Below are 11,956 nucleotides of genomic sequence, written 5' to 3'. Positions count from 1 at the left end.
AAAAGTTGGTTTCAGAGATGAAAGCGCTTACCAGCTTTTTAGCTTCTGCACCGCTCTTGATCTTTGTTGGGTACTTCGCAATGACTGAAGCTGCTTTCCTAACAGAAGAGAATAAAAAGGAAAATCAGTACTGGCAAGAACTATTTTGCGTCCCGTAACCATGTTTATTCAGTGGACAGAAAGTCACTATATAACATTGCTTTGGAAAAATGTTTTACCTGGGTTTTATATTCCTAAAGGAGTCTCAGAAGACGGGTAAAATAGGAATGAACCCTGTACTTCTATTCACAGCGTGTCTCTCCCCCTGTATTCAATCTGCTTCCACACTGCTCACATTGGTATCTGCAGCTTGTCTCCACGTCATTACTAAAGGATTGAGACACTCTTCCTCTTGGGCAATCCCTCGGTGTCAAGGATGCCTCGTTTCCACTCTGGGGAGGTGGGTTCTGCAGTGGCTGCATAGACTGATCCTGGTTGCGCAGACCCTGCCACAGATTTGGCAGGGGGTGTTTGATGAGGTGGGTGGGTGGGTGGGAGGCTCTGGATTCTGCGCTCTCCTTCCACTGTTTATGTTTCTCCTCCGCGTGCACCACGCTTGAGGTGATTGGCGTCTTCGCGGATGTTTTTTTCTCCAATTTGTGCATTCTAAGGCAATTCCCGCGTGTCGATGGGGATGCTGCATTTACTTAGAGAGGTCCTTGTAGCATTTCCTTTTTTTTTTAAATTGAGAGTACCCAATTATTATTTTTTTCCAATAAAGGGGCAATTTAGCGTGGCCAATCCACCTAACCTGCACATCTTTTGGGGTCGTGGGGGTGAGACCCACGCAGACACTGGGAGAATGTGCAAACTCCCCACGGATAGTGACCCGCGCTGGGATCGAACCCGGGTCCTTGGCGACGCGAGGCAGCAGTGCTAACCACTTGTACCATTTCCTCTGCCCTCCTGGTGTTTGCTTGCCATTGCAGAGCTCAGAGGAGAGCACTTGTTTCGGGAGTCTCGTGTCGGGCATGCAGGTAATGTGGCCCGCCCCATTGCAGCTGGTCAAGGGTGGCCAGTATTCCGATATTGGGGATATTGGCCTGGGAGAGGACGCACACTTGATATGCCTATCCTGCCAGTGGGTTTGTAGGATATTGCCGAGGCAACCTTGGTGATATCTCTCGACAATGTGTGCCAAGAATACTGTGCGCACTGAACCCATTTGGAGCCACCACTGTGACGAACTGAGCCTCATTGAGTGAGCCACCATCAAGTCTGAGCCCCTGAATAATAATGGTAAAATAATCCTTTTATCTGGATTCTCACAAGTATCCAAACTGCCTATCCTGGGACTTACCTGTATGCATTGTACTTGTGCATTGCTCGGTTCACATTCCTCTCGAAGTTAGCCAGTTCTGTCAAAAACAAAAGTGCGAGTTATTACTGAAAAACCTCACCATCTCAAATTTATTTTCAAATTCAATAGATCCAAACCATGCAACCCACCTTTAGTTTATCCACCCAGAATAAAGAACAACTTACATTTCCCACTGCATCATTTGAATGTCTATTCAGTAAATCTAAAGTTTTGTTTCCATTACCCTACCTGAATCATTTGAAAGAGCACGTCACTATTTGCCTAAAGGTTTTTCTTCCCTCACACTAGTCCCATATTTTCCGTTCATTGCCTCCTGTTTGAAATTGTTTAATATTTGCCTTTTTGTTTTATAAGGTCTCCTTGCAGTTCTTGACTTTCAAGCTTTAGATTCACCTCAAAATGCAATCATTTCATAGGATTTACAGGGCAGAAGGAGACCATTCGGCCCATCAACTCTGCACTGGCCCTTGGAAAGAGCATCCTTCAAGCCCACAATATCCCCGTAACCCACCTAACCATTTTCGACACTATGGGCAATTTAGCATAGCCAATCCACCTAATCTGCACATCTTTGGACTGTGGGAGGAAACTGGAGCACCCGGATGCAGACACGGGGAGAACGTGCAGACTCCGCACAGTGACCGAAGCCAGGAATCGAACCTCGAACCCTGGAGCTGTTAGGCAACTGTGCTAACCACTGTGGTACCGTTCATGCCAAGAATCACTGCGTGTCTCTTCTTTCCACTGTCCCCAAAGCTTGAAGAGACTCAACAATAAAGCAAGCACACATTTGCAAAAGGTTATGTCCAACAGTGAAGTTATTTAATACCACAGCGAAACTCTCTGCCTCCACAGGATCTTAAAAATGCCAGTGTTTTAATCGGTTTTCAGTCCTTTTCATGCATTTTGATCAAGAACTTCACTCCTAATATTGCAAAGCCTGATGGTTACTCAAATCCGACTATCTAGGTGGCCAATCCACCTAACCTGCACATCTTTTGACTGCGGGAGGAAACCGGAGCACCCGGAGGAAACTCACGCAGACACGGGGAGAATGTGCAAACTCCACACAGTGACCCGAGGCCGGAGTTAAACCCGGGTCCCTGATGCCATGAGGCATCAGTGCTAACCCACGCCACCGTGCTGCAATACAATGTACAGCTGATCAATCAAATAGAAAATGACATGTTGACTTGTCAAGATGCTGTTGGAAGGTTTCATACTGACACTGATTTTGTCACTAGAATTCCGATAACAAAGTAACTATTTTCAAGACAGCAGATCTACATAACAATAACTAATGACACTGCGTTGCACTATGACACCATGTGATTTAGTGTTAGGGTTGGGATACACGATCAATGCCACAAGATTTCAGGTTAGGGCTTGAGTTTGGAATCCATGACTGACACCCCAGGATCTTGAACTGGGTCTAGGGATCGGGCGTTGAGGGGCTACGGCTGGAGTCCACTATAGAAGTCGCTAGAGAAGTTAAATTGAGAGCCTGCATATGACAAGAATTCAAACTCTAGGCCAATCTTAACAATGAACTCAATTCAATCCCCCATGCCAATTCTGACCTCAATCAGAAACATTAGCCCTGGACCCAATCTTAACCCTGACCCCAGTCTGAATGTTAGCCCTAAACCCAACCTTCGGGCAGCATGGTGGCACAGTGGTTAGCACTGCTGCCTCACGGCACCGAGGTCCCAGGTTCGAACCCGGCTCTGTGTCACTGTCCATGTGGAGTTTGCACATTCTCCCCGTGTCTGCGTGGGTCTCGCCCAATAACCAAAGATGTGCAGGGTAGGTGGATTGGCCATGCTAAATTGCCCCTTAATTGGAAAAAAATGAATTGGGTACTCTTAATTTACATTGAAAAAATCTTAACCCTGACCCCAATCTAAACATTAGCCCTAAACCTAATCTTAACCAACCCCAATCCAAATATTAGTCCTAAACCCAATCTTAACCCTGACTCCAATCTAAAAGTTAGCCCTAAACCTAATCTTAACCAACCCCAATCCAAATATTAGCCCTAAACCCAATCTTAACCCTGACTCCAATCTAAACGTTAGCCCCAAACTTAATCTTAACCAACCCCAATCCAAATATTAGCCCTAAACCCAATCTTAACCCTGACTCCAATCTAAACGTTAGCCCCAAACTTAATCTTAACCAACCCCAATCCAAATATTAGCCCTAAACCCAATCTTAACCCTGACTCCAATCTAAACATTAGCCCTAAATCTAATCTTAACCAACCCCAATTCAAATATTAGCAATCTAAACGTTAATTGACCTCAGGGCTAGGGTTGGGATCACCGGGAGAGTTTGGAATGGGCTCAGGGATAGGGTTGGGATCACGGACAGAGTTTGGAATGGGCTCAGGGATAGGGTTGGGATCACGGTCAGAGTTTGGAGTGGGCTCAGGGACAGGGTTGGGATCACGGACAGAGTTTGGAATGGGCTCAGGGATAGGGTTGGGATCACGGTCAGAGTTTGGAGTGGGCTCAGGGATAGGGTTGGGATCACGGTCAGAGTTTGGAATGGGCTCAGGGATAGGGTTGGGATCACGGTCAGAGTTTGGAGTGGGCTCAGGGATAGGTTTGGGATCACGGTCAGAGTTTGGAGTGGGCTCAGGGATAGGGTTGGGATCACGGTCAGAGTTTGGAATGGGCTCAGGGATAGGGTTGGGATCACGGTCAGAGTTTGGAGTGGGCTCAGGGATAGGGTTGGGATCACGGTCAGAGTTTGGAGTGGGCTCAGGGATAGGTTTGGGATCACGGTCAGAGTTTGCAATGGGGTCAGGGATAGGGTTGGGATCACGGTCAGAGTTTGGAGTGGGCTCAGGGCTTGGGTTGGGATCACGGTCAGAGTTTGGAATGGGCTCAGGGATAGGGTTGGGATCACGGTCAGAGTTTGGAATGGGCTCAGGGATAGGGTTGGGATCACGGACAGAGTTTGGAGTGGGCTCAGGGATAGGGTTGGGATCACGGTCAGAGTTTGGAATGGGCTCAGGGATAGGGTTGGGATCACGGACAGAGTTTGGAGTGGGCTCAGGGATAGGGTTGGGATCACGGTCAGAGTTTGGAATGGGCTCAGGGCGTGGGTTGGGATCACGGTCAGAGTTTGGAGTGGGCTCAGGGATAGGGTTGGATTTGGGATAATGTTTGGACTGTGGTCAGGGTTGGATTGAACTCAGGGCTAGGGTTTAAATTGGGGGCAAGGTTTAGAATTGGGTTTGGGGTTAGAATTGGATTTAGGGTTAAGGATTGGATCAGTACTAGTGTTTGGATTATGGTCAGGGTTGGGATGAGTTTATGGCTAACCTTCGGATTGAGGTCAGGGTGGGGATAGAGTTTATGGCTAACCTTCGGATTGAGGTCAGGGTTGGGATGTGTTTATGGCTAACCTTCGGATTGAGGTCAGGGTTGGGATGTGTTTATGGCTAACCTTCGGATTGAGGTCAGGGTTGGGATGTGTTTATGGCTAACCTTCAGATTGAGGTCAGGGTGGGGATTGAGTTTATGGCTAACCTTCGGATTGAGGTCAGGGTGGGGATAGAGTTTATGGCTAACCTTCGGATTGAGGTCAGGGTTGGGATGTGTTTATGGCTAACCTTCGGATTGAGGTCAGGGTTGGGATGTGTTTATGGCTGACCTTCGGATTGAGGTCAGGGTTGGGATGTGTTTATGGCTAACCTTCGGATTGAGGTCAGGGTTGGGATGTGTTTATGGCTAACCTTCGGATTGAGGTCAGGGTTGGGATGTGTTTATGGCTAACCTTCGGATTGAGGTCAGGGTTGGGATGTGTTTATGGCTAACCTTCGGATTGAGGTCAGGGTTGGGATTGGGTTTATGGCTAACCTTCGGATTGAGGTCAGGGTTGGGATGTGTTTATGGCTAACCTTCGGATTGAGGTCAGGGTTGGATGTGTTTATGGCTAACCTTCGGATTGAGGTCAGGGTGGGGATGTGTTTATGGCTAACCTTCGGATTGAGGTCAGGGTGGGGATAGAGTTTATGGCTAACCTTCGGATTGAGGTCAGGGTTGGGATTGGGTTTATGGCTAACCTTCGGATTGAGGTCAGGGTTGGGATGTGTTTATGGCTAACCTTCGGATTGAGGTCAGGGTTGGGATTGAGTTTATGGCTAACCTTCGGATTGAGGTCAGGGTTGGGATGTGTTTATGGCTAACCTTCGGATTGCGGTCAGGGTGGGGATTGAGTTTATGGTTTGCCTTCGGAGTGGGGGTCAAGTTTGGGATTATTTCAGGCTAGTGTGCATTTTGGGAGTCAGGGTTGGGATTGGGTACAGGGTTGGGATTGTGTTCCGGGCTAATGTTCCGATTGGGTACAGGGTTGGGATTGTGTTCCGGGCTAATGTTCCGATTGGGTACAGGGTTGGGATTGTGTTCCGGGCTAATGTTCCGATTGGGTACAGGGTTGGGATTGTGTTCCGGACTAATGTTCCGATTGGGTACAGGGTTGGGATTGTGTTCCGGGCTAATGTTCTGATTGGGAGTCAGGGTTGGGATTGGGTTCAGGGCTAACGTTTGTGGGACGGGACGGGACGGTCGGGGGGAGGGGGAAAGACAGTCAGGGTGTGGGGGTCAGGGTGTTTGGGGGGACAGTTAGGGTGTGGAGCAGAGGGGGGTCATGGTGTTTGGGGGGGGGGGGCGGTCAGGCTGTGGAGCATGGGGGGGGGTCAGGTTGTTTGGGGGGGACGGTCAGGGTGTGAGTGGGTAGGGCAGAGTGCGGGGAGGGGTTCAGGGGGGATCGTCAGGTGGGTGCGGGGGGAGGGTCAGGGTGCGGGAGGGAGGGTCAGGGTGCGGGGGGGAGGGTCAGGGTGCGGGGGGGAGGGTCAGGGGGCGGGGGGGAGGGTCAGGGGGCGGGGGGGAGGGTCAGGGTGCGGGGGGGAGGGTCAGGGTGCGGGGGGGGAGGGTCAGGGTGCGGGGGGGGAGGGTCAGGGTGCGGGGGGGAGGGTCAGGGTGCGGGGGGGGAGGGTCAGGGTGCGGGGGGGAGGGTCAGGGTGCGGGGGGGAGGGTCAGGGTGCGGGGGGGAGGGTCAGGGTGCGGGGGGGAGGGTCAGGGTGCGGGGGGGAGGGTCAGGGTGCGGGGGGGTGGGTCAGGGTGCGGGGGGGGGGGGTCAGGGTGCGGGGGGGGAGGGTCAGGGTGCGGGGGGAGGGTCAGGGTGCGGGGGGAGGGTCAGGGTGCGGGGGGGGGTCAGGGTGCGGGGGGGGGGGTCAGGGTGCGGGGGGGAGGGTCAGGGTGCGGGGGGGGAGGGTCAGGGTGCGGGGGGGAGGGTCAGGGTGCGGGGGGGGGGTGAGGGTGCGGGGGGGAAGGGTGAGGGTGCGGGGGGGAAGGGTCAGGGTGCGGGGGGGAAGGGTCAGGGTGCGGGGGGGAGGGTCAGGGTGCGGGGGGGGGAAGGGTTGAGGGTGCGGGGGGGGGTAGGGTGAGGGTGCGGGGGGGTAGGGTGAGGGTGCGGGGGGGGAAGGGTGAGGGTGCGGGGGGGGAAGGGTGAGGGTGCGGGGGGGAAGGGTGAGGGTGCGGGGGGGGAAGGGTGAGGGTGCGGGGGGAAGGGTCAGGGTGCGGGGGGGTAGGGTGAGGGTGCGGGGGGGGCAGGGTCAGGGGGCGGGGGGGAAGGGTCAGGGTGCGGGGGGGGAAGGGTCAGGGTGCGGGGGGAAGGGTCAGGGTGCGGGGGAGGGTCAGGGTGCGGGGGGGAGGGTCAGGGTGCGGGGGGAGGGTCAGGGTGCGGGGGGGAGGGTCAGGGTGCGGGGGGGAGGGTCAGGGTGCGGGGGGGGAGGGTCAGGGTGCGGGGGGGAGGGTCAGGGTGCGGGGGGGGGGGTCGGGGTGCGGGGGGGGGGGTCAGGGTGCGGGGGGGAGGGTCAGGGTGCGGGGGGGAGGGTCAGGGTGCGGGGGGAGGGTCAGGGTGCGGGGGGAGGGTCAGGGTGCGGGGGGGAGGGTCAGGGTGCGGGGGGGAGGGTCAGGGTGCGGGGGGAGGGTCAGGGTGCGGGGGGGAGGGTCAGGGTGCGGGGGGGGGAGGGTCAGGGTGCGGGGGGGGGGGTCAGGGTGCGGGGGGGGAGGGTCAGGGTGCGGGGGGGAGGGTCAGGGTGCGGGGGGGAGGGTCAGGGTGAGGGGGGGAGGGTCAGGGTGCGGGGGGGAGGGTCAGGGTGCGGGGGGGCGGGGGGAGGGTCAGGGTGCGGGGGGAGGGTCAGGGTGCGGGGGGAGGGTCAGGGTGCGGGGGGAGGGTCAGGGTGCGGGGGGAGGGTCAGGGTGCGGGGGGAGGGTCAGGGTGCGGGGGGAGGGTCAGGGTGCGTGGGGAGGTCAGGTGTGCGGGGGGAGGGTCAGGGTGCTGGGGGAGGGTCAGGGTGTGGGGGGGAGGGTCAGGGTGTGGGGGGCGGTCAGGGTGTGGGGGGGGCGTCAGGGTGTGGGGGGGGCAGTCAGGGTGTGGGGGGGCAGTCAGGGTGTGGGGGGGCAGTCAGGGTGTGGGGGGCAGTCAGGGTGTGGGGGGGGGCAGTCAGGGTGTGGGGGGGGCAGTCAGGGTGTGGGGGGGCAGTCAGGGTGGGGGGGGCAGTCAGGGTGTGGGGGGGCAGTCAGGGTGTGGGGGGGCAGTCAGGGTGTGGGGGGGGCAGTCAGGGTGTGGGGGGGCAGTCAGGGGGGGGGGGGGCAGTCAGGGTGTGGGGGGCAGTCAGGGTGTGGGGGGGCAGTCAGGGTGTGGGGGGCAGTCAGGGTGTGGGGGGGCAGTCAGGGTGTGGGGGGGCAGTCAGGGTGTGGGGGGGCAGTCAGGGTGTGGGGGGGCAGTCAGGGTGTGGGGGGGCAGTTCAGGGTGTGGGGGGGGCAGGTCAGGGTGTGGGGGGGGGGTCAGGGTGTGGGGGGGGCGGTCAGGGTGGGGGGGATGAGGGGGTCAGGGTGGGGGTGCGGTCAGGGTGGGGGGGGATGAGCGGGTCAGGGTGTGGGGGGGATGAGGGGGTCAGGGTGTGGGGGGGGGATGAGGGGGTCAGGGTGGGGGGGGAGGGTCAGGGTTGCGGGGGGGAGGGTCAGGGTGCGGGGGGGAGGGTCAGGGTGCGGGGGGGGGGTTCAGGGTGCGGGGGGGAGGGTCAGGGTGAGGGGGGAGGGTCAGGGTGCGGGGGGGGAGGGTCAGGGTGCGGGGGGGAGGGTCAGGGTGCGGGGGGGAGGGTCAGGGTATGCGGGGGGGTGGGTCAGGGTGCGGGGGGTGGGTCAGGGTGTGGGGGGGACTGTCAGGGTGTGGGGGGGACTGTCAGGGTGTGGGGGGGGACTGTCAGGGTGTGGGGGGGACTGTCAGGGTGTGGGGGGGACTGTCAGGGTGTGGGGGGGACTGTCAGGGTGTGGGGGGGACTGTCAGGGTGTGGGGGGGACTGTCAGGGGTGGGGGGGGACTGTCAGGGTGTGGGGGGGACTGTCAGGGTGTGGGGGGGACTGTCAGGGTGGGGGGGGAGTGTCAGGGTGTGGGGGGGGAAGTGTCAGGGTGTGGGGGGGAGTGTCAGGGTGTGGGGGGGAGTGTCAGGGTGTGGGGGGGAGTGTCAGGGTGTGGGGGGGAGTGTCAGGGTGTGGGGGGGAGTGTCAGGGTGTGGGGGGGAGGTCAGGGTGTGGGGGGAGTGTCAGGGTGTGGGGGGAGTGTCAGGGTGTGGGGGGGAGTGTCAGGGTGTGGGGGGGGAGTGTCAGGGTGTGGGGGGGAGTGTCAGGGTGTGGGGGGGACTGTCAGGGTGTGGTGGGGGGCTTCAGGGTTGTGGGGGGGCAGTCAGGGTGTGGGGGGGCAGTCAGGGTGGGGGGGGCAGTCAGGTGTGGGGGGGCAGTAAGGGTGTGGGGGGGCAGTCAGGGTGGTGGGGGGGGCAGTCAGGGCTGTGGGGGGGCAGTCAGGGTGTGGGGGGCAGTCAGGGGTGTGGGGGGCAGTCAGGGTGTGGGGGGCAGTCAGGGTGTGGGGGGCAGTCAGGGTGTGGGGGGCAGTCAGGGTGTGGGGGGCAGTCAGGGGTGGGGGGGTGCAGTAGGGGTGGTGGGGTGCAGTCAGGGGGGGGGTGGGATGAGGGGTCAGGGTGGGGGGGATGAGCGGGTCAGGGTGGGGGGGGATGAGGGGGTCAGGGTGTGGGGGGGATGAGGGGGTCAGGGTGGGGGGGGGATGAGGGGGTCAGGGTGGGGGGGGATGAGGGGGTCAGGGTGGGGGGGGATGAGGGGGTCAGGGTGGGGGGGATGAGGGGGTCAGGGTGGGGGGATGAGGGGGTCAGGGTGGGGGGATGAGGGGGTCAGGTGGGGGGAATGAGGGGGGTCAGGGTGGGGGGGAATGAGGGGGTCAGGGGTGGGGGGGTGGCTGCGGGGGTCAAGCTGGCGGGGATGAGGGGGTCAAGCTGGCGGGGATGAGGGGGTCAGGGTGGGGGGGATGAGGGGGTCAGGCTGGGGGGGATGAGGGGGTCAGGGGGGGGGGATGAGGGGGGCAGGGTGTGGGGGGGATGAGGGGGTCAGGGTGGGGGGGGGATGAGGGGGGTCAGGGTGGGGGGGGATGAGGGGTCAGGGTTGGGGGGGATGAGGGGGTCAGGGTGGGGGGGGATGAGGGGGTCAGGGTGGGGGGATGAGGGGGTCAGGGTGTGGGGTGGATGAGGGGGTCAGGGTGGGGGGGGGGCATGAGGGGGTCAGGGTGGGGGGGGATGAGGGGGTCGGGGGGGGGGATGAGGGGGTCAGGGTGGGGGGGGGGATGAGGGGGTCAGGGTGGGGGGGGGATGAGGGGGTCAGTGTGGGGGGGGATGAGGGGGTCAGGGTGGGGGGGGATGAGGGGGTCAGGGTGGGGGGGGATGAGGGGGTCAGTGGGGGGGATGAGGGGGTCAGTGGGGGGGATGAGGGGGTCAGGGTGGGGGGGATGAGGGGGTCAGGCTGGGGGGGATGAGGGGGTCAGGGCTGGGGGGGATGAGGGGGTCAGGGTGGGGGGGGATGAGGGGGTCAGGGTGGGGGGGGATGAGGGGGTCAGGGTGTGGGGGGGATGAGGGGGTCAGGGTGGGGGGGGATGAGGGGGTCAGGGTGGGGGGGATGAGGGGGTCAGGGTGGGGGGGATGAGGGGGTCAGGGTGGGGGGGATGAGGGGGTCAGGGTGGGGGGGGGGGGAGGAGGGAGGAGAGCCCCCCCGCGCCGCCTCCCTCCCTCCCTCTCTCTCTCTCTCTCTCACCGATGAGGAAGTCGGTGATGCCCTCGTTCAGCGACTCCTGCGGCGCCTTCCGCTTGCTCATGGTGGCAGCAGGAGGAGGAGGAGGAGGAAGCGTCGGCCCAGTGAGCGAGCAGCCGCGGGGCCCGGCTGGCGGTGAGGTGCTGTCAGGAAAGATCCGGGCTTCAGCGGCGCAGCTCGGCCGTGCCGTGCGCGCGCAATCCAACCGTCAGCCGGGATTTAAAGGGCGGGGCGCACGCGCACAGCCCACCTGCCCCTCGCCCCGCCCCCAGCAGCAACAACAACAACAACCTCTCAGTCAATGTGTCTGCAAATGCACACACACACACCCACACAGAGTGAACACAGGCATCATTGCACCATTTATTTTACTCTGCAATATGTTTACTGTGATAAAATGTGAGATTCCCGCAAATATTGCCATTGGGGGGCAATGCAAATTCCTCCACCCTCCTGTCAAACCCGACCTCCATCTTGGTCTCTCTCACCAACCCCTCTTTCAACCCACAAAGATTTACTGCACTTCCAAAGTGCCTTTCGCCAACCCCTCCCTCCACCCCAAGCCACTCGCGGCCAATTGAGTTATTTCCCCAGGCGTAGTTGTCGCGTCCTGCGGTAACCCAATTTGCGCGCAGAAAGCTCCCTCCGTTTGCAGTGTCTGTTCCAGGGTGGCAGGTTCTCCCCGTGTCTGCTAGGCTTTCCTCCCACAGTCCAAAGATGTGCAGGTTAAGTGGATTGGCTGTGCTAAATTGCCCTTAAGCGTCCATAAAAGTTGGGTTGGGTTACGGGGATAGGGTGTGGGCTTAAGTAGGGTGCTCTTTCCAAGGACCAGTGCAGACTCCATGGGCCGAATGGCCTCCTTCAGCACTGTAAATTCTATGATAATCTATAAGTTGCCGCCGTCCCTCTGTTCGAAGATAAGAGGCTGCAAACCCAAAGAGAAGGGCATGGGAACACCACCACCAGGAAAGTCCCGCCAAGCCACACACCTTCCTGATTTGGAATTATATCATTATTTCTTCGCTGGGTCACAATTCTGGAACTCCCTCCCTAACAGCTCTGTGGGTGTACCCGCACCACACGGACTACAGCAATTCAAGTTGTAGCTCACCACCATCTTCTCTTTAGAACAGTACAACACAGAACAGGCCCTTCGGCCCTCGATGTTGTGCCGAGCAATGATCACCCTACTCAAGTCAACGTATCCACACTATACCAGTAACCCAACAACCCCCCCCCCCCCCCCTCTCCAATTAACCTTATTTTTCAGGACACTAAGGGCAATTTAGCATAGCCAATCCACCTAACCCGCACATCTTTGGACTGTGGGAGGAAACCGGAGCACCCGGAGGAAACCCACGCACACACGGGGAGGATGTGCAGACTCCTCACAGACAGTGACCCAGCCGGGAATCGAACCTTGGACCCTG

The 11,956-nt window shown here is 59.4% G+C and overlaps 1 protein-coding gene across 1 annotated transcript in view; it reads right to left on the bottom strand.

Annotated features, from left to right (window-relative positions):
* The window catches only part of polb (polymerase (DNA directed), beta), a 114,515-nt gene extending 103,774 nt beyond the window's left edge, over nt 1–10,741 (bottom strand). The window contains exons 1-3 of the mRNA XM_038785218.1: nt 10,530–10,741; nt 1,340–1,397; nt 32–98 (exon numbers count right to left, since the gene is read on the bottom strand). Of these exons, the coding sequence (XP_038641146.1) occupies nt 32–98; nt 1,340–1,397; nt 10,530–10,590 (186 nt within the window). The 5' untranslated portion in view covers nt 10,591–10,741. The remainder of the gene's footprint in view (nt 1–31; nt 99–1,339; nt 1,398–10,529) is intronic.
* Between the last annotated feature and the right edge of the window lie 1,215 nt (nt 10,742–11,956).

This window comes from Scyliorhinus canicula, chromosome 26 (assembly GCF_902713615.1).
Source record: "Scyliorhinus canicula chromosome 26, sScyCan1.1, whole genome shotgun sequence".
NCBI classification, from domain to species: domain Eukaryota; kingdom Metazoa; phylum Chordata; class Chondrichthyes; order Carcharhiniformes; family Scyliorhinidae; genus Scyliorhinus; species Scyliorhinus canicula.
Note: the sequence above shows the minus strand (reverse complement) of the source record. Positions and strands in the feature narration are given on the sequence as shown.